The sequence below is a fragment of the Lissotriton vulgaris genome, chromosome 6, assembly GCF_964263255.1.
Source record: "Lissotriton vulgaris chromosome 6, aLisVul1.2, whole genome shotgun sequence".
Classification (NCBI taxonomy): domain Eukaryota; kingdom Metazoa; phylum Chordata; class Amphibia; order Caudata; family Salamandridae; genus Lissotriton; species Lissotriton vulgaris.
The window spans coordinates 361,571,604-361,592,208 of record NC_141694.1 but is presented as its reverse complement, the minus strand read 5'-3'; the positions used below and the strand labels follow the sequence as shown (position 1 = coordinate 361,592,208).

At 45.3% G+C, this 20,605-nt stretch overlaps 1 protein-coding gene across 3 annotated transcripts in view; it reads left to right on the top strand.

The window, feature by feature from the left end:
• The window catches only part of RPS7 (ribosomal protein S7), a 71,347-nt gene extending 53,914 nt beyond the window's left edge, over positions 1-17,433 (top strand). For all 3 annotated transcript variants that reach the window (XM_086926378.1, XM_086926379.1, XM_086926380.1), the window contains one exon: positions 17,325-17,433. In XM_086926378.1, the coding sequence (XP_086782504.1) occupies positions 17,325-17,402 (78 nt within the window). In that variant the 3' untranslated portion in view covers positions 17,403-17,433. The remainder of the gene's footprint in view (positions 1-17,324) is intronic.
• Positions 17,434-20,605: the final 3,172 nt, after the last annotated feature.

Sequence of the window (20,605 nt, the reverse complement as noted above, 5' to 3'; positions counted from 1 at the left end):
TGATCTTCAAAACAGGCAGCACCTCTCACTATTCAGAGTGCCTGCCATTAAAGCTTTTCTGGAGGGACTCAAGAGTGATCCCTCCCAGACACCCACCTTCACCTGTATGGAACCTGAATGTGGTCCTCACCAGACTGATGGGACCGCCTTTTGAACCTCTACACTTTTGTGAGATTCAATTTTTTACCTGGAAAGTTGCTTTCCTAGTAACCATTACCTCACTAAGAATAGTTAGTGAACTCCAGGCACTAACCATTCAAGAGCCATTCATACAGTTCCACGCAAATAGTTGTACTACGCACCAACTCTACGTTCATGCCTAAGGTGATTTCGCAGTTCCACATGAACCAAACCATAGAACTGCCGATTTTCTATCCTAATCCAGAAAATGTCGCAGAGAGATTTCTAGACACATTGGACGCCAAACGGGCTCTAATGTACTATATAGACAGAACTAAGGATTTTAGGACAACAAAATAACTGTTTGTTGCCTTTTTTCCAAAGCACAAAGGCAATCCCATTTCCAAAGCAGGAATAGCCAGATGGATAGTTAAGTGTATACAAATTTGCTACGCAAAGGCTAAACGCACACTAACCATTCCTCCAAGAGCATACTCCACACGTAAGTTAGGAGCATCCATGGCTTTTCTGGGGAATATTCCTTTAGAAGAGATATGTAAGGCAGCCACATTGTCCACTACACATACATTTACGAAACACTACTGTGTAGATGTGCATTCAAGACAGCAGGCAGCTGTAGGACGGGCTGTTCTCAAAACTTTTTCAGAGTGCTGGAGCTGGCACGGGCAGCCGCCGCTAATAGGATGGACTGCTATGTAATCTATGCACAGATATGAATTCAGCAACCCACATGCCTCGAACCGAATATGCTACTTACCAGTATGCATCTGTTCTTGGCATGTAGGGCTGCTGACATTCATATCGGCCACCCTCCTCCCCGGCGCCTGTAGCAGCTGTAGCATTCAGAATTACTGTGGAGCATGGTCATCACTCACTGTATTACGCTCCATCTCTGCCACAATGGCGAAAAACAATCTGAGGATGGAGAGGATGCCCATGCGCACTGTAGTCCAGGGGAGGAGCCACATATCTTGTGATACTTAAACTCTTCCAGGACAACAATGTGCAATCATCCGGACCCAACACTAGGCGGCGATCTATGCAAAGATATGAATGTCAGCAGCCCTACATGCCAAGAACAGATGCATACTGGTAAGTAGCATATTCGATTGATACGCTCATCCTACCTTGCCTTGCCCGGCGAACAGCTGTGAAGGTATTGCCATTGGGTTACTTTTATAGAGATTTGGAGTTCTGAGGGATGCAACTGCTCCGGAGATATCGCAGCGTGTCTCCTATTCAGTGTTCACTATCAACTGTCTTCTGTCCTTTCTGGGGAGTGTAGCAATGATTAATATGATGGGCCACTCCCATTGCCCGAGGCTGAAATTGGATTAAAACTAATGTAATAGGTTGCATGTCAACCAACCAAGCCTCTTGTCCATAATATAATTATGGAGGCAAACCACTGCTCCAATACTAAGGCCCCACTCGGTCATATCCTTTCCTGAGTAAAGGATAAAGTTGCTGAGGTGGAACAATCAATCAATCAACATTCTGTTGTACTTTCTCTTCCCCTCTGTTCCCTGGCCGTACCTTACATTTTGAGGGGGTCCCATCATTACTGCTTTTGGAACAATCAATCAATCATGGAATTTGTAGAGCACGCTACTCACCCGCTAGGGTCTCAAGGCACTGGGGGGGAGGGGGAGTCGCTACTGATCTAACAGCCAGGTCTTGAGTTCTTTCCTGAAGGAGAGATGGTCCTGGGTAAGCTGTAGGTGGGTGGGGAGGGAGTTCCATGTCTTGGCTGCCAGGTAGGAGAAGGGTCTTCCGGCGATGTATCTGCGAATACGTGGGGCGAGGCTGGCGGATCGGAGCTGGCGAGTGGGCGTGTAGAAAGCGAGGCGGCTGTTGAGGTACTTGGGGGGTGGGTGGCATGCTGTGGAGAGCCTTGTGTGCGAGGAGTCTGAACGTGATCCTCTGCCCATCTTGAAAGACCTGCACTGGCTCCCCATCAGGAAGAGATGTGGCTGTGACTGGGGATGTTCAGGATGAGTCATCGCATACAGAAGCGTTTTGTATGCGCTGGAGTCTTTTCTGGAGTTTGGCTGTGGTTCCGGCGTAGAGAGTGTTCCTGTAGTCCAGTCGGCTGGTGATAAGGCCTGGGTGACCGTCTTCCTGGTTTCAGTGGGGATCCACCGTAAGATCTTTTGGAGCATGCACAGGGTGTTAAAGCAGGACGATGAGACGGCGTTGACTTGCTTGGACATCGTGAGGTAGGAGTCCAGGATGAAGCCTAGGTTGTGAGCATGGTCCGTTGGCTTGGGGGCGGTGCCCAGGGCAAGGGGCCACCAGGAGTCGTCCCAGGCAGAGGGAGAAGGACCCAGGGTGAGGACTTCCGTTTTGTCTGAGTTCCGTTTCAGATGGCTGAGCTTCATCCATTCCGTGACGTCTTTCATTCCTTCCTGGAGGCTGGCTCTGGCGATGGAGGGGTCGTTGGTGAGGGAGAGGATCAGCTGGGTATCGTCCGCGTAGGAGATGTTTAGGTTGTGTTGGCGTGCGATGGCTGCGAGGGGGCTCATGTAGGGGCTGAGTGAGGATTGCTTGCCCCCGTCTCTTCTTCAGAGTCAGAACGTGCCGTGCTGCACTGCCTCAAACTGTGCACCTGCTCCCACGGTGAGACTCATCCTGTTAGTGGTGAGTCCGGGGCAGAAGTTGGGCTCTACCTGGACAGGGCACAGCAACAGCACATGGCGAGGTCAAGAGGAGGTGAGCAGGGTGAACTGTTCTCGAAAACCGGCTTCTTCCTTTTCACGACCATGCAGCAGGGCACGCAGCAGAATAGCAAGTAATTCCTACGGTGCCTTGGGGCCCGACTGGCGGGCAGGAAATTGAACATTCCTGCTACAGCCTGGGCCCACCAGAACCGGGTCCTCCCCAATCAACAGTGTGTTCATGTGGAAACTGGAACCTAATGCGACCCGGCCGATAGTGAAAGCAAGTTTGACCCTAGTTTAACCAGCGGCTTTGTAACGCCTTCTTTAAACTCAATCATTCATTTGGAATAGGAAGGTAGCCGGTGGCGGTGCCTCTGCAGAAAGGAGTTAGAGACAAGTGTCTCCTCTCGCCCTACGAGTGCAATCATGTGACGACGGCCCCCTACTCTCAAGCCCACTCTTCTTTAGTTCACATCCCTTGCTTGGTTATCTGCCTTGTAGCTTCTGGGTGCCTGGCGTGAGTTATTACTCAGCAGAGGTGCGCATGCTGTCAGCAGGGAGGTGGATCTAGAGAACTATAGGCTAGTTATCCGTTTCCTCAACACCTATATGCCATATGAGACTCAGTAGGAAATAGCTTGAAACTCACCTATTTGGCTCATAAGTGCCTCAGTGACCTGTAGCTGCTGCCTTCAGCGCCGTGACACTTAAAGTCACACGCTTGATAAATACCTTAATTCGAACATTCATTCTGCTGAGATTGGACTAGGAACGGGACTGTGATTGGGTGTTTGCATTTCCACCTTTCTGCAGCTACATTGTTTTTCTTGGGCTGAACTCGTGCCTGCTCTTTATCTGAGGGAGCTGAAGGAAATAGATGAAGGGGGAGGGGAGTTGAAGTGCCGAGATTAGAAGCTGAAAAGCATGTAGTTTTAGAAGGGCCCTGCCACCTGTGCCCTGGCTGGGTGCCTCTCGATCGCATCCTCCGTGCACTGCACAGATCCGGCAACCGACAACTTCCTTCCTGTTAACTGTTGCAGGACGTGAGGTGACCAGGTCACATGCCCCCCACGGAGCCACAGCCATTAACGCAACAACCTGCTCAGGCCACAGCCCCGCCCAGGGTCTCGGTATTGGGCAATGACTCGGTGACTCACAGGCGCGAATTTCAACGCAGGCAAGCCCCAGGGCACATTCAATTGTAACATTATTGTAGCACTCGATTCACGCAGGGGCGAGCAGGACCTTTAACAGTTTGTGTACTGCCTGCTGCCAACTTAAGTCTGCGTGGAGGAGAGCACAGCATCTGCAGCGTTTCAACGCATTCAGCAGAGTACAGTTCCAGTACAGTACATTTTACAAAACAACAATGTGTGACACATGCAGCAGAAGCATAGACCCGGCCCTGATAATTAAGTGCCGGTGCTAAGCACTGGAAAGCACCGGCACAAATTAAGCACTGGATATGGGCGGTCTCGGTGCTGTGGTTTGCTCGGAAACCGGACTGTGAGGGTCGATGGATCGGTTTGTCTCGAGGAAGGCGGAGAGTTGTGTGACGGCCTCGAGGAAGGCGGAGAGTTGTGTGACGGCCTTCTCGATGACTTTGGCAGGAAAAGGGAGGAGTGAAATGGGGCGGAAGTTCTTGAGGTCCGTTGGGTCCGCGGTGGGTTTCTTCAAGATGGCGCTGAGCTCAGCATGTTTCCAGCTCTCCGGGAAGGTGGCGGATGCGAAGTAGCTGTTAATGATGTCCCGGAGTTGGGTGCGATGATGGAGTCTGCTTTGTTGATGTGGTGTGGACAGGGGTCGGTGGGGGATCCGGAGTGGATGGTGTTAATCGTGCGCGTGGTGTCTTCGGTGCTGACCGGGGTCAAGTTGCAGAGGATGGTGGTGGGGGCGCTGGTTCGGTGGTTGGGAGCTCGGTCTGTGCGCTGAAGCTGTTGAGTATGTCGGCGATCTTGCGGTGAAAGAACGAGGCGACTGAGTCGCAGAGGTCATGCGAGGGTGTGCTGTCGTTGCAGGCGCTGGGGTTGGAGAGCTCTTTGACTATGTTGAAGAGTTCTTTGCTGTTGTGGATGTTGTTGTCCAGACGTTCTTTGAATGTTGTCCTTTTGGTGGTGCGGATCAGCTGGTGGTGTTTGCGAGTGGCGTTCTTGAGGGCTGTCATTTTCTCCGTTGTCTGGTTGTGGCGCCAGGCTTTCTCGAGGGTGCGGCAGGTTTCCTTGGAGTTTTTGAGGTTGTTGGTGAACCATGAGGTTTTCTTGCTGGCGGGTCTGCTTGGGGGGGGGGGGGGGTGGGGGGGGGGGGGGGTGTCTTCAGATGTGAGGTCATCGGCGCAGTTGGTCATCATCATATGACTGTTACTCTACAGGAGACCTGGGCCCCTAGGGACATATTCTGTTATGGGTTTGCTTTTCTGACCATGCTTCATCTTCTGGGATGGCAAGGGCTTTAGGCGTTTAGTTTAAAACCACCCTTTTTTTTTTGAGTTCAAATCTTTTTTATTGAGCAAAAACAAAGATGATAACGGCCATAATGCATCAGTAGATTTACATTCGTATTGGAGTGACGCCGTGGTCAAGCATGGATCAATGCATATAGAACAATACATACAGGAACGGAAAATAAAGCATAATGAAAACAAGAAGGTAACATCATACCGAATCTGTAAATGAGATGAATGAATAAATAAATGGATAAACAAATAAATAAATAAATGAGCAAGGTAAACAATAAAATATGCCATCATTGCAATCTTCACGGTTGTGCACAGTTCCGTAGAGCTCTCCATCCAAATTTTATCAGATAATACCAGGTATACTTGTCATCCCTGCACCTTGTGTCTAAGTCTGGTAAGCCCATATGGGCAGGATATAACCAGTACAATTCGTGCGTCCAGCACCCCCACATTTACTAAGAGTTGATCTCATTGCTGGTGTATCACGGTGGATCGAAGGTAAAGGAGGCCTGGTCTAAAGAAGACCATAGTTTTTTGTTGGTAACCTGCCATGGTGATGAGTGAAGAGCAGGATTGTCAGTGCCCCTAATGCAGGATAGCCATTCTCTCCAGGCATTAAAAGAGACCTCAGATGTTGATTTCCAATTGCATAGGACTACCTTGCAAGCTAGTGTTAGCAGGAGATCTAGGAGCTGACGGTCATGATCACCCTTTAGTAGTGGGTCTAAAGCCCCCAGGATAATGTAGATGAATTCCCTTGTAGGGTGTATGTCAAACGTGTGCCCAATGTAGTCAAAGATTCTAGTCCAATATGTTTGGAGCATGGGGCAGTTAAATAACATGTGTGGAAGGTCCCCAATACCCGAGGAGCAGTTCCAGCAATTCGGTGTATCTCGTAGCCCAACCTTAAATAATCGTTGTGGGGTCCAGAAAGCCCTGTTAAGAATCATATATTTGGTCTGTGATAGTATCGGCGAGACCTTATGTGTGAGTGCTGATGCATGTATCCTGACCCAGTCTATGCTTATGCCAGTGTTATTTGGTTCTGATTCCCATTTTGCTTCGTTACGCCTTATCGATTTGTTGGGTGTTGGTGCAAGAAGTTTATATATTTTTGAGACAAAATGTCCAGAGGATTGAAAGTGAGGGAGCATAGATTTCAGCCAAGGCGTCGCTAGTTTGAACGTTCTGCTGGATAAGGCTGACTTTAGTTTCAGGAATGAGTAAAAGTCAATCGGTAGTAGGGAGTGTCTAGCCTGCAGAGTCGAGAATGGTAGTGGCATGTTATTTTCGTGTAGGTCTGCAATCACATTAACACCTTTATCAGACCAGTGTTCCCATATTATGGGCGATCCGCCAATTTTGAGTGACGGGTTACGCCATAAAGAAGCAGATGATGAATTATGGATTTGTAGACCAGTTTTGTGAGCGCGGTCTAACCGCAAGAGAGCTCTCTTGGTATTAAGTATGATGTATTTAGAATTCGTAAGATGTGAGAGATCCATTGTGAGCACAGCAGAGAGCGGGGCCTTTCCGATAATGGATCTCTCGATGTCAATCCATAAGGGCGTATAAGTAGGGTCTTCGGTAAACCAGGAAGCTCCTTGTTTGCAGAGAAAGGCGGTTTGGTAGTTTCTGAAATTTGGTAGACCTAAGCCCCCTTTAAGCTTTGGCAATTGCAGTTTCTTCATGGCAATTCTTGGTTTCTTCCCCTTCCACAGGAAGTCCGTTAACGACTTCTCAACTTTATGTAGAAAATCCTCTGAGAAGGTCATGGGGAGCATACATGCCATATAATTTACCAAGGGACTGATCATCATTTTTAATGTTTCCGCCCTACCCCACCATGAGAGGAACTTTGGGGACCAGCCATCTAAGAGTTTTTGTATTTTTTTGTAGAGTATCTCCTCATTAATTTTTAGGGTGGTTACCAAATCCCTTTCAAATTCCAGACCCAAGTATTTAAAACTCTTCGGCTGCCAGGTCAGCCCGGAATCGCCCAGGATGTTTTTATCACACAGATTATTTAACGACTTCACCTCAGTTTTATCCTTGTTCAGGGAGTACCCAGATACACTTGAGAATTCTTCGATTGTGGAGAGTAACGCCGGTATAGCCTTATCAGCCCTTTCACTCATGACCAATACGTCATCAGCATAGGCCGTGAGTTTGATTGTACAGTCTGCAAACTGAACTCCTGCAATTTCAGGGTTTTCCCTAATATAATACAAAAAGGGTTCAATTGCCAGGAGGAATAAGGACGGGGACAATGGGCAACCCTGCCTTGTGCCTTGTTCTAGACTAAAGGGGGAGGAAAAGGCGCCACCAGCCCGCACTCTAGCAGAGGGACAGGCGTAGAGGGACATGACTAACCTAGTGAATAGGGGACCCAGGTCGAACTTGTGTAGCACAGCATTTAAATAAGTCCAGTCAACTTTGTCAAACGCTTTTTCAGCGTCTAGTGTGATAGCCACGGTGGGCGTTGATAGGAACTTCGCTTTTTCAATAACGTGAGCCAGAATTCTCGTGTTATTGCTCGAAAGCCTGTTCTTCAGGAATCCCGCTTGCGAGGGATGTATTAGGGTCGGCAGAACCTTCTGGATGCGTTTTGCTAAAATCGATGCCAAGAGCTTACAATCTAAATTTATCAGTGAGATAGGCCTGTAATTTTTGGGGAGTTTATGATCTTTGCCTTCCTTGGGTATTACAGCAATTACGGCTTCAGCCATAGTTCCCTTGACCTCTCCTGTGGTGCTAATTTCTTGAAAAACTTCTAATAGAGGAGTTGCAAGAATATGGGCAAAAGTCTTATAAAACGGTGCAGTATAGCCATCAGGGCCAGGGGCTTTCCCTTTTTTAAGGCATTTGATCGCGCTAACCACCTCCAATTCAGAGATCGGTTCATTTAAAGCTTCCCTTTCTGCGGTCGTAGGTGTTGGTAGTGTGCAGTTCGAGAGATACTTCTCCATTTTTTCACTGTCAACGTGTACGTTCCTAGCATAGAGTTTTTCATAAAAGTCTTTGAAAATGTTCGCAATCCTATTGGGATCAGACTTAGGAGTACCATCGCCATCGATTAAGGAGGTAATGGTGTTCTTTTGAATTTTAAATTTAAGATAAGCCGCTAACCCCTTCCCTGCTTTGTTCGAGTCGCAGATTTTAAAACGCTTCTTCCTGTCCAGCCAAATTCCTGCTTTCTCACTGATAAGTTTATTATATGTGTATTTTTGATTGGACAGTTCATTTAGGACTGCAGGGTTCCTACTCGTCAGGTATTTGTGCTGAAGTTTCGAAATGTCTTCTAACTTCAACAAGGCCGCAGTGCGGTTTTTATTAATAGCGGAGGATATTTTTATAATAAGTCCCCTTATAGTGGATTTCAGTGCCTCCCAACGGATGGTGTCTGAAGTGTCCCCTCTCTTATTGGACAATAGAAAGTCTCTAATGGCGGTATCAAGGGTTTCTTTGTGTTTCGTGTCATTAAGAATAGTATCATTAAATCGCCACATAGATTGACGGGTAGATGGTGTAAGATTAGATAGTGTAAGGGAGACGCATGAGTGGTCAGAGACTAATCTGGGAGCAATGTCCGCGTCCTCAACTCTTGCCACTGCGTTTTTAGATATGAGTATATAGTCGATTCTCGAGAACGAGTCATGTGGCGGGGAGTAGAAGGAGTAGTCTTTGCCATCAGGATGCAGTAAGCGCCACGTGTCCACCATATGGAATCTGTTGCATAGTTTCATGAATGCCTTATGGGCTTTGCCTGGACGAAAGACGCATTTAGAGTCTCTATCCAATACAGGGTCATATGGGAGATTAAAATCGCCTGCCAAAATATGGAGTGCTGTGTCAGGAATGGAGATGATCTGCTTCGAGAGGCCTACCCAGAAGGACGGATCATGTGTATTTGGGGCATAAACAGTTGTGATAAAGAACTCAGTGTCATCTTTGCGTAATGTCGCCGAAATCCATCTCCCTTTCGTGTCTGTAGTAGTAGAGACTACGTCCACATTCGCATTCTTGGCCACTAGCATCACCACCCCATTCTTTTTTGAGATTGCTTCAGAGCCTATCACTTCGGTGTAATATTTGTTACGTAATGGCGTAGTTCTGTCCTCCTCCGAGCGGCTGGAACAAACATGCTGTGGGAAGCTGCAATCCGCCTCCGATCCTAACTAAAATGATTACAAGGGCGTCGGAAGACCAGATCCGGCAGTGGTGAAGTTTTGAATCGGATCCGACCGAGGGGAGAGGAGCTGACTGCCCGTTTCGCCCTGACCGAGAGAGGCTGCACTCCGTGGCGGAACCAGACCACGGACACAACCACGTGGTCCTCCGGTCTCCCGGAGACTCGACCACGCTGCACACTACGAGCTGTTGGGGCTCTCCCTGGACAGTGCAGGTCCTCGAACCCACAGGACATTAACGCAGTGAGTAGGGGGCGAGGCTGTTAGTGTGGCGGTTGAATGCACGCTGGTATGGATTACCGCGTTGGTGATTCATAATGGCGGCCACCCGGGGAGCCTGTCTCCGTGAATCGAACACCCTGCACCAGGAACACGAAACTGCAGATGAATGAATGCATATGCCTATGGGAAAACTGATGTAGTGTAGAGATCATAACAGCGCTCAGATACAGCCTGTCTGAATAACGCTGCAAGCAGGATCTTTTACACTACATGAAGGACTGAGATGACTGTTTAAAATGGCGGTCCCTTGCTAAGCTGACATCGTGTTTGTGTGACCCTGCGCCTGAATACCATGTTGTGTACTGTGGCCTCTGAAATGCTATGAGGACCTGTAAGCAGGTTACTAGAAAAATCAAATCAACCATGCTCCTTGGGAATAATGCTGGAAATAATGCTGCAAAGCACATATAAGAACAACCATTGCAACCATCCATAGAGCCTAGATTGAATTTCTGTCGCAGTTGATATCAAGGCACTGAACAGTCCTGCGGAAACTCTAGGAAAGCTGGTGGCATGTATATGGACTGAATCTGAGACACTGTGCATGACGTGCTGGCTGAACCTCTACAGCAACTGTTGCTAGAGCTATTTACAAGGGTGCGAATGACACTTAATGATTTAAATGATATTTCCAAGGAAACACCACGAGTATTGTGCGAATGACGGCTCCTGCTGATGAATGTGCACCTATGATCTCTCTTCAATAAAAATCGTCTCTCACTATTCACGACGCAACGCAATTCACGACGCAACGCAACGCAATTCAGTATCTGCGCCGTGAGTTGGGGGGACTCAGAACAAGACAGCGTCAGGTCAAATCGCTACGCACAACTACAACTTAAGGATGGGGGACAAAGAAAACTGCGTAACTTCTAAACGCCTGAAATCTAACCCACCGACGCCAGTCAAAGGGAATAAAGAAATGACGGATGCCATGGCTACAATTTTGAGCAGGCTAGAAGAGGTTAGGGACTTGGCCAAATCCACCAAGGAAGAGGTGGTAGCTATTCGCCAGGATATCAAAGACATCAACTCAAGAATTACGGAGTCCGAGGCCAGGATAAGCAAACTGGAAGACTTTGAGAATAAAACGTGTGGAGCTATCAAGAACCTCTCCTTATGCTCAGACCACCTTGTGAAAAAAGTTGCGGAATTGGAAGACAGAAACAGAAGGGGGAACCTAAGAATTTTTGGCATGCCGGAAAAAGCAGAGGAATCACATGGCGCATGCATACCCTTCCTCGAGGAGTGGTTCACGCAGGCCACAAATCTAACCTTCACTCAGCCACTTGAGTTTGATAGAGCTCATAGGGTACCAGGTCGAATTTCTAAGGATCAGAAGGGCCCAAGAGCGATCGTGTGTAAACCGCTAAGATATCAGCACACAGAGCAGATACTTACCTTCGCCCGCAAGCATAACCATGTGCTATGGAAGGGTCACAAAATCTTCATCTCACAGGACTTCAGTAAGGAGACTATGGACATAAGGAAGGCCTTCCTCGCAATGAGACCCCAATTGAAATCACTTGGTCACATGTATGGATTTATTGGTCCGACGAAATTTAGAGTAACCATACAAGGTGTGACACATGTGTTCTCTGACCCGAGAAAACTGCGATAATTCCTGTTCGACCACAGCGATGGCACCATGGAGGTCTCCCCTTCAGCTCAACAAGGAGCCTCTTCAGCCGGATCAGGATGAGTCTAGGCTTGAACCTTTGATACTGTTATTCTCATGTTCCTGAATCCACATTGAAATGACTGTTTGATCTAGAACTTACATGAGGGTCTCTTGTCTGGTATTACTAAATGGTTGTTTACCATGTCTGTAATTGAAAGAACTAATAAGGGCACGCCCGCATGGGGTCTGGTTCTGGCCAATTTTGTCCGTCACGTTAATGTTCTGTGTACCTTTTGGGCCCCCTGCCAGCGTATCCTTTTGAACCCGGATCTGTTTCAGAGCGATCTCTTGTATCCTTGATTTGAAAGTGACTCACAATGATTATATCTGTGCTGCCATGATACTACCTGTGCCCCTCTTGGACCTCGAAGAAGTACGGTGCTGTGGTGTTGTTCTGTAGCACTCCCATTGGTGTCAAGTGCACCCACAGTGACTTCTACAGTTGCTGTTGTGCTTGGTTTATGATGTACTGAAGTACTGCAGTATGAAGTACTGTGCTGTGGTGTTGTTTTATAGCACTCCCATTGATGTCAGGTGCACCCACAGTGATTCTTCTACAGTTGCTGTTGTGCTTGGTTTATGATACTGAAGTCAAGACATTGACCTTCCTGCGCTCAAGGTCTTGGCACCATTGTTGTTTGTCGTTTATTGTTGCCAACATACTTGGCTTATTCCTTCACTAGTTTGGGATTGCAGCCCCAAAAGATTAATAGTAATGAGCAAGCTGCTCGGAGGCGGCCTCGTGGTCGTCATTCCCGAGTCGCCATGTTCTGTTGTTTCTACTATTGGGGAGGGAGGGGTGGGTTGTGGGTGAGGGAGGAGGGTGGAGGGAGGTTGGTGGGAATGAAGGGGGGGATTGTTTTTGCATTTTGTATATTGTTTTGTTTAGTTTTGTCCATTTTGCATCCTAACTTGCGTACATTGCACTACATTGTGTTCCGGAGCTTTAACTCTGTCCGCCGATCCCCTACAAAGGGTACTAACCCTGTATTCAATGCGATATATGACTCTACTGGCTTTGACAAAGGTATGAGACCCTCTTCTCGATCCAACTTTCGCGCATACGCATGGGTCATGAGACGGTATCACTTATTGTATAATTGATGGCTCCTGTAATGGACACTCCAATAGGGACAACAACGATAGCTAATCTTCGAATATTATCGTTAAATGTGAAAGGTCTCAATCAGCCAGTTAAACGTCAAAAGGTACTTGATTATCTACGTAGGCAACGTGGAGATATAGCCTTACTGCAGGAGACAAAACTAGAGGCGAAGCTATTTCACACATTACGTAACAAATATTACACCGAAGTTTAAAACCACCCTTGAGCTTAATATATTACTCATTTCCTAATTCGGGCATTTCAAGTCAAATGGTCTAAAGTAAAATTTGTCCTTCTTTATTTTTATACCACATTTTCCAGTAATGATCCTATCTTTATATCCTTTTATTTTATTTGTGACCTTGAACATAATCTTTGCTATTCAGAAACTGCCATGAATATCATCCTTGAAATGACATAAATGCAAAGCTTGGGTTCGAGGTGGAAGGTTAAGAAATGCATATATTTAATTCTGACTCTTTGGCTCTCCCTGCTGGCATTAGGGAATGTAGTGTTGGTTATGTACTTAAGTTGCTTGAGTGCATTCTTTTCAGTGTGTTTGAACTATCATTACTGGTGTTTGTCGATTTTCATCAACTGAGGGGTGCGCACCTCCATAATTGATCGTTTTCTGGGTTAGCTCGTCATGAGTCACTAGAGCTGTGCTCATGAAGAGCTGGTCTTGCCACGACCCCACCCACTGATTAATTCGCCCTCACAGGCGGGGAAATCTATTGCGCGTGGGCGGCGCAGAGCAGTTATGACGACCCCAGCTCGTCCTGAGCACAGCTCTATTGTGACTCATGACGAGCTGGGCTTGTCATGAGTACCGAAGAGGTTTGAGCCCAAAATAAGCAATAAGCCCGCAGACTATTCAAGGTTTGGCGAGGCATTTGGGGAGGGTAATAGATGCCTGGGGAGCAAATATGCAGCATCCCGGTAACCTCTATCAAGACCAGAAATAGCGTCCTGTTTTGGCACACTATCAGTGATCATAAACATTTTGAAGCCGGCAACATTTGATATGTGCATGAGTCCAGAGGCATGAGTGGATCACTCTAGATAAGTGTATTACACGTCGCAACCTAGTCTGCAAGTAATCTCAAACAAGGGTGCTTTCCTCTGGGTTTTGAATTCTCTGTGGATGAAGTGGCTGATGCAGTTTATGAAAGTCCTTTGCACAAATCCATGGATTTATGCAAGCTGTAGATGGATGTGTGCACATATGTTTGCAAATTATGATGATTTCTCCAGCAAGACTGGCCTGCCTGAGTCGTGGCATTGGGCCATTATTGTACTCCTTTTCAAAGAAGGGGACTTGGCATTACCTTTTCGATCTAGGCAAATTTACCTATTTGTTTTATCAGTGAAAGGTATTGGCAGGGTATCCTTAATAGGATCATGTTGTGGGTCACTGATGAACTCTGTCCTACATGGCTTTAGAGCCGGTCTAGGTGTACAAGAACAGGGTCTCCATTTGTATCTACTACTTAGCAAATGTACAGTAGCTAAAGTTTGTCAAGTAGCTAAAGTTAGTCCAGTCTATTACCCTTAATTGATCTGGCCTGCTCTTTTTATAGCGTGGTTAGATTCAAATTATGGGATATGTTCAAATCCACAGGGATTGACAGTGGCATAGTGTATTTGTTTTTAAAAATATTTGTCTGCATACTCTCCTATTATATCTTTCGGTCTCCAGTAGATTTGACCTAATGTTGAATACAGAGTATTGGCCTGGGTCAAGGTGTACAGCAGGAATGGCGTACGGTTGCTGATTGTATTTCTCTTACATATCATTGCACTGGACTGTACCTAGTAGGAAAGGGCAGGGACATGCCGATAGTTAATGGCCTGAATGTCCCTGTCCTTTTATATGCAGATCATGCTATTCTAATGTAAAGAACAGCTAACCCTCATCAGTTATTTTTTTAAGATATCTTTATCAGTTATATGAATGGTATAGGCCTGGTTCCAAACTTGGCCAAACCTTTGCCATTGTGTGTGTGGCCCCTAAAACTTGAAGGTGTGATGTTTCTTGCTTCGCAGTACTTCAATAGCATGAATTCATTAGTTTTCCATACCTGGGACTCATTTGACACCCGGGGACTTGGGACGATCCCTGCATGAAACGGAAGGCTGAATTAAGTGTACCTGTGCCAAGTTAAGAAGAACTGATTTTTTTTTCTATGCTTGCTGATTTTTCCACAAGGAATAAAAGTTGGGTTAAATGTAGCTTTAGAGAACACAGGATAGGACAGGCTGGTGTAGCCCCCCTCCATGCCCCAGGAAGTCAGCAAGTGATCCCAAGGTGGGTGCCAGGACCTGGCCAAAGAATCTTTATGATAACATTGCATTGTTTTAAGCAGGAAATGAGCTGCAGTAAGCTGCTCTGTAATGGGCAATCACCAACATCTGTGAATACTTTTACATGTTGGTGTGGGATGCCTGACCATAGTTTGACAGTCATGTGTTTGGTAGCGTTTTTAAAACTATTGCAGAACTTAACTGCAATGTTTAAATATGCCTTGTGTTTACGTTGAATAAGTAAAGTCACATTTAAACATTGGCAAAGCAATAAAATAATTGTGAAAAATTCTGAGTGAGGGGCTCTATGAATTACATTTTTCCATTCGGGGGGAGGGGGGTGCTGCATTTAAGTTTGAAGACCACTGGGGTGGGGGAAAGAGCTGTCCGAATTGAGGTTGCCTCCAATAGATCGTACCTGATGGCTCAAACAACACTAGGGATGGAACTGTATCTGGAGAGTGGTTTCCAATGCCTGGGATCGTGTTACTGACTAGATTTAGGTTTCATCAGATTGAGTCCACTCATTTGCCCGTTTTACCCTAAAAATATTAATTTCTGCCCTTAGGATGAGCACACATTGCAAACACTAGGCACACTTTGCATTTTTATGTAGTTTTTATTGTATTTGTCTGCTTCAGATCTTTGTACTTTGATATCTGTAAGTGCTTTTCACACCTGAGGTATGTGTAGGTGTTGTCCCTTTTTTTGGTAAATATGCCCTCCGGTGCAGGCAAAAAATATTGTTATAGCCTGTGAATGATTTTTTTTTTCTTCAGAAATCTTGTCCTCATAATTTTCCATATGGGTTGCCATTTGATATTTTGTATCTTTAGTGCGATGCTTTCTTTGCTTATCGTATTAATGGCCCATACATCCCTGTTAATATAGGGGACTGAGTATTTTTGTTGACCAGTAATTGCATTGTACTCTGTTATGTTGGTTTCTATGCAGTGCTTTTTATGTTGTAGATGTTTTAACCTTGTACTTCCATGGTTTATTTTCAACCAAATGAAGCTTTCTAATGTACTTTTTCAGTCTATCGGTACCCCTTTTAACCTGATACTCTGGATTATTTATTTGTAAAGCTCAATATTTCCCTCGTTGCAACTTGCAGTGCTGGAGTATGAATATGGGCTACATTACCATAGCCCCAAACAAACGCATTGTTTTCGCTTTATATTCCTATCTCCACCTCCTGGCCGAAAGATCATAACTTTAGATTTTGTAGACTTTCACCTTTTTCTTTCTTCAAAAAATAAAGGACCTTTCAACATGTTCTGAAATAGGAATTTTTTTTTAATGAATGGTACCATGTCATAATATGAATTTTTAAAATGTTTTTCTAAAGCATGGTAATTTGTTTATAAATCTCATTTATATTTTTACTTTACAATTGTTTTCATTTGAATAAAGTATTTTTGATTGGATTGTTGCATGCTGTGAAGGCTATGATCGATACACATTTTTCATCTGAAGAAAGCAAAGCACGGTCTTGCACATCTAGATATAAAATAGCGCCTCATGCATTTTGTTGAGTTTCTTGCCTTTTTTACATTGCATTTTACTTTTCTATTCACGTTTGCCTAGAAGCATTTCTATGATTTATCTCTACACCGACATGTACATTTGCCTAAATCTTGAAAACGTAACTCTTATAACTTTGAGACTAAGATTATATTATTTGGTCTGTAACAACTGAGATTTTTTTTTACCATTTTTTTTTTACCATTTAAGCTTTTAGGAACTTACCCAAGTCTCCATAAGTTAGTGTCCAACCACAATCCATTAAGTAAGATCCCATGCTCCTGGTTCCTTTTCTGTTTGGAAACTTTTTTTTTTTTCCCAACTCTTTACATAGCCCACCGCTCACCTGTTGCTACTAACTGCCAGGTTGATAGTCACATTAAAGTTGTGCACAATAATGCATTCAATGGAAACAGTGTTTAGACGGGACCTAACCAACTAGCTTACAAATGCTGCCTTAATGCAATAATTTTAAATACAGCGCTTTCCCAATAAAACATGTAGTCTCTGGTTGCTACAGGTCCCAAGGCCCCCGTTCACACTGCGGGTCAGTTGTGAAGATGCCAGTACCTCATCTTCCTGTGTGTTTAAAAAAAAAAAAGAATCAACCTCAACATTGTTTCCGAAGTAATATTTAGTGGTTAATGTTGGTGGAGTTTAAAATCTGAGTTATGTTGAGGATATAGATTGGTCTTGCACTGCAACATTAGCCCTCTGCACAAAATAACTTTTCTCTAAAGTTGCGTAGCCCTTAAGAGATGACCCAGTGGAGTTGTGCACTAATTTATAGCTAGACTGTTTGACCTAGTTTGTCATAGCCTGTGAGCTAGTGAGGTTGCCTTTATGTTAGTCTATGATGTTCACTGGGAAGGCAAGCCATGCAGTTTTATCTTATTGTAAATGGTGTTGCTTCGCTTATTTATTGAATGCTATAATGTTCAATTGCTTGTGGTATTCATTATGCTTGCTTTCTTTGCAGGTGGAAACCTTTTCTGGCGTCTATAAGAAGCTGACTGGCAAAGATGTTGTATTTGAATTCCCAGAATTTCAGTTGTAAAATGATTCATAAATAAAAAAATCAATTTCTATATGCTTTTTTTTTTATTTATATGCATAATCGTATGTTTTGACTGGTCTTTAATTTGTAGTCCTGGTTTTCCGTCGCACTTGCGTAAGAAGTGAGCTAGATTAGAACCATGGGTTGCTGTGTGGTTGCTAAACTTGCTGCCGGAAGCTGGCCATTTTTAGGTCTAGTCTATTATATTCCGCAAGGAATAAATAGACGAGAGTATCGTGGGCAAACTAAGGTCTTAAACCATTGCAGATTTCCGACAGTTCATGTGGTGCACTCGTGCAGAAAGCGTGTCCACATCAAGCCATCAGCCTCTCTCCCACAGGCTTCTTTTGCTTCCCCAGCGTGCGCAGTGCGCGCTCGGCCTCACTTATCCCTGCCCCCCAATTGCATCCCTGCTTTCACGCTCGCGGGGCCGTGAGCTTCACTTCAAAGGGACCAGCATTTCCACAGCTTTCCGTAACATGAAATGATATTGTTTGCGATGATGTAATTCTTTTTTCTAGTCTGGTATGGGGTGTCATTCTCTGCAGCATTCATCTTCACCACAGGATTTCTAGAACCGTTCCTAATATCGGTGTCATTTTAGTGTTGCACAATATCCTTTTTTTACTCTTCATGTAATGACATAAATTGCTGCTGCAGCTTTTTCCCCGTCAGTTCCTTTCTTCCCAATTTGTTTCTGGCAGGTTGCTCATCTTACTTCAACACTCTGAAACACTTGTCTAAATGTGAACATGATGTGACCAGGAAATATACAATTTATTCAAAGTTTTATATAGCGCGAACAAGATCTTTGCAGATATCAGAGCGCTTTACAGAGACAGGGGTAGCGGCGGGGAGAATAGATACAATATTGGGTACAATATGGTAGCATAGTAGAATAGGAATAACAATCGAGTACATATATGAGAACCAGTAAACGATCAAATAACTAATAAAACAAAGCGGTGCAGAGACTTAGATCCAGCAGCAATAGAGATCAGGTGAACTTAAGCCAAAACGAATGGCTATTACCTCTTTCTTAAAGCTTGCAGGAACAAGGGGTAGGGGCAACAGAAAGGTAGTTGGAACCGACTGTTAGGAACAAAATAGTAGTCGGTGGTAAGTGAAATAGCATAATAGGATATCAGTCATGTACAAATAAAATACAATAAACAAACTGGTAACCAGTACTGCAGCAACGATACAGACGTCTCTGTTCCAGCATCAGAAGAGTTCAGGTGAACTTGGCCATAAGGATGGCTTTTACCTCTTTCTTAAAGTGCCGTGGAGGGGATATGCCTAGTTTCAGGCGGGAGTGAGTTCCAGATCCTGGGCGCCATTCCTGAGAAGGAGCGTTTGTATGTTTTTTCCATCCGGAATCTACGAGGTTTCAGGAGTAAATTTTTTGTACTTCTATTGGATCTCGAGCCTCCTGATATAGTCAGCTTTTGGGTGAGGCAGCTGGGTGACTTGTGGTGTACGGCAGAGTGTGTCATAACAGCTATTTTCAGCAGTATTCTGGCCTCAAAGGGCAGCCAGTTCAGAGATTTTAAATCGGGGGGGATATATGCGAGTGTTTCCTAGAACCAGTTATGAGTCTCGCGGCAGTGTTCAAGGAGGCTCTTAAGGGAGCGGTTGTTGAAAGAGGGAGTCCGCTAAGGGTTGCAATTCCATAGTCTATGCGAGGGATGACAAGGGCCTGTACAGCAGTTTGGAAGTCCTTACCTGGGAGGAAGGGTTTAAGTTTCCTCAATGTGTTGACTTGGAAGTTAGCTCCTTTAGTGGCTTTGCTAATGTGCTGCTGCATGTTGAGCTTGGCGTCAAGTGTAATACCTAAGGATTTCGCAGGTTCCACAATGGTGGGTTGGACATTAAGCACAGTTAGCTGATTGAGCCAGGTTTGGGTGATGGCAATTTTCGTGGGGGGTGAGATCAGAAGGAACTCAGTTTTCAGAGCATTTAATTTGAGGTGATTATCGGCCAACCATGATTGGGTGTTTCTGAGTGTGGAGCTCAGAAGCTTAATGTCTTCCGGGGATTGTAGCTTGAGGTAAAGTTGAGCGTCATCGGTGTATATATGGAAGAGTACATTGGATGCTTGAAGCAAGGAGGTGAGTGGTTCCATGATGAGGTTGAACAAAGTGGGGGATAGGGAGGAGCCTTGTGGGACGCCTACAGTTACCGGCACCGGTGAGGACAGCACGTTGTTGATCTTGAACTTCTGTGAACGGTAGGAAGGAAGCGAACCATTTGAGAACAGTTCAGGATAGACCCATTCTGGTCTTTAGCAGCTCCAGAAGGTTCTCTTGTTTGACAGTATCAAAAGCTGAGGAGAGGTCAAGAAGGATGAGGAGGCAGGAATCGTTGCAGTCAAGGATTTGGAGGGTGTCATCAATTATGTGAGTCATAGCTGTTTCCGTGCTGTGTTTTGCTCGGAAGCCTGATTGATGAGGGTTGAGGAGGTCAAACTAGTCAATGTGCTTAGTCAGTTGGAGTTGTACACATTTTTCCAGAAGCTTGGCCAAGGTGGGGATATTGGTGATAGGGTGATAGTTGTTCAAGTCAGCCGGGGTCAGCTGTAGGTTTCTTGAGTATAGGTGTGACTTGCCCCACCTTGAGGGAGTCTGGTATGAGGCCTTGTTGAAGGGAGCTGTTAATGATTTTAGTCCAGAGTGGGAGGAGCAGGGGGTGAAGTCTTTCACAGCATTATCAGGTAGGGGGTCAGTGAAGTGATTAGAGGGCTTCAAGGTGGTGAGCAGTTTGCGAATTGCTTGTTCAGTGTAGGTGTCAAATGACGTCCATGATGCGTTGTTTTTAGGGTGAGTGGTAGTCACGCTGATAGGGCTGGAGTATCGGCTTGCATCAATGAGAAGATCACTTCTTATGTTGTCGGTCTTTAACTTAAAGAATGCGGAAAAGTCTTCACAGTGTGGAATATAGCTTGTTGCGCTGATTGATTGTGAGGGTTGCATCTTGGTTTGAGATTTGATTAGATCGAACAGTGTCCTTGGTCGGTTCTTTGCTTGGTCCAGCTGGAGGCTGAAGAAGTTGGATTTTGAACGCTTGATCTTCCTAAAGTAGGCATTTCTCTTGTTTAGCATTTTAAGGTGCAGTGCTGAGGGGTCAGATCTCCAGGTGCGCTCTGCCATTCGCAAGGCATGTCTGTCTTCATTGAGTCTGCCATCATACCAGGGATTCGATTT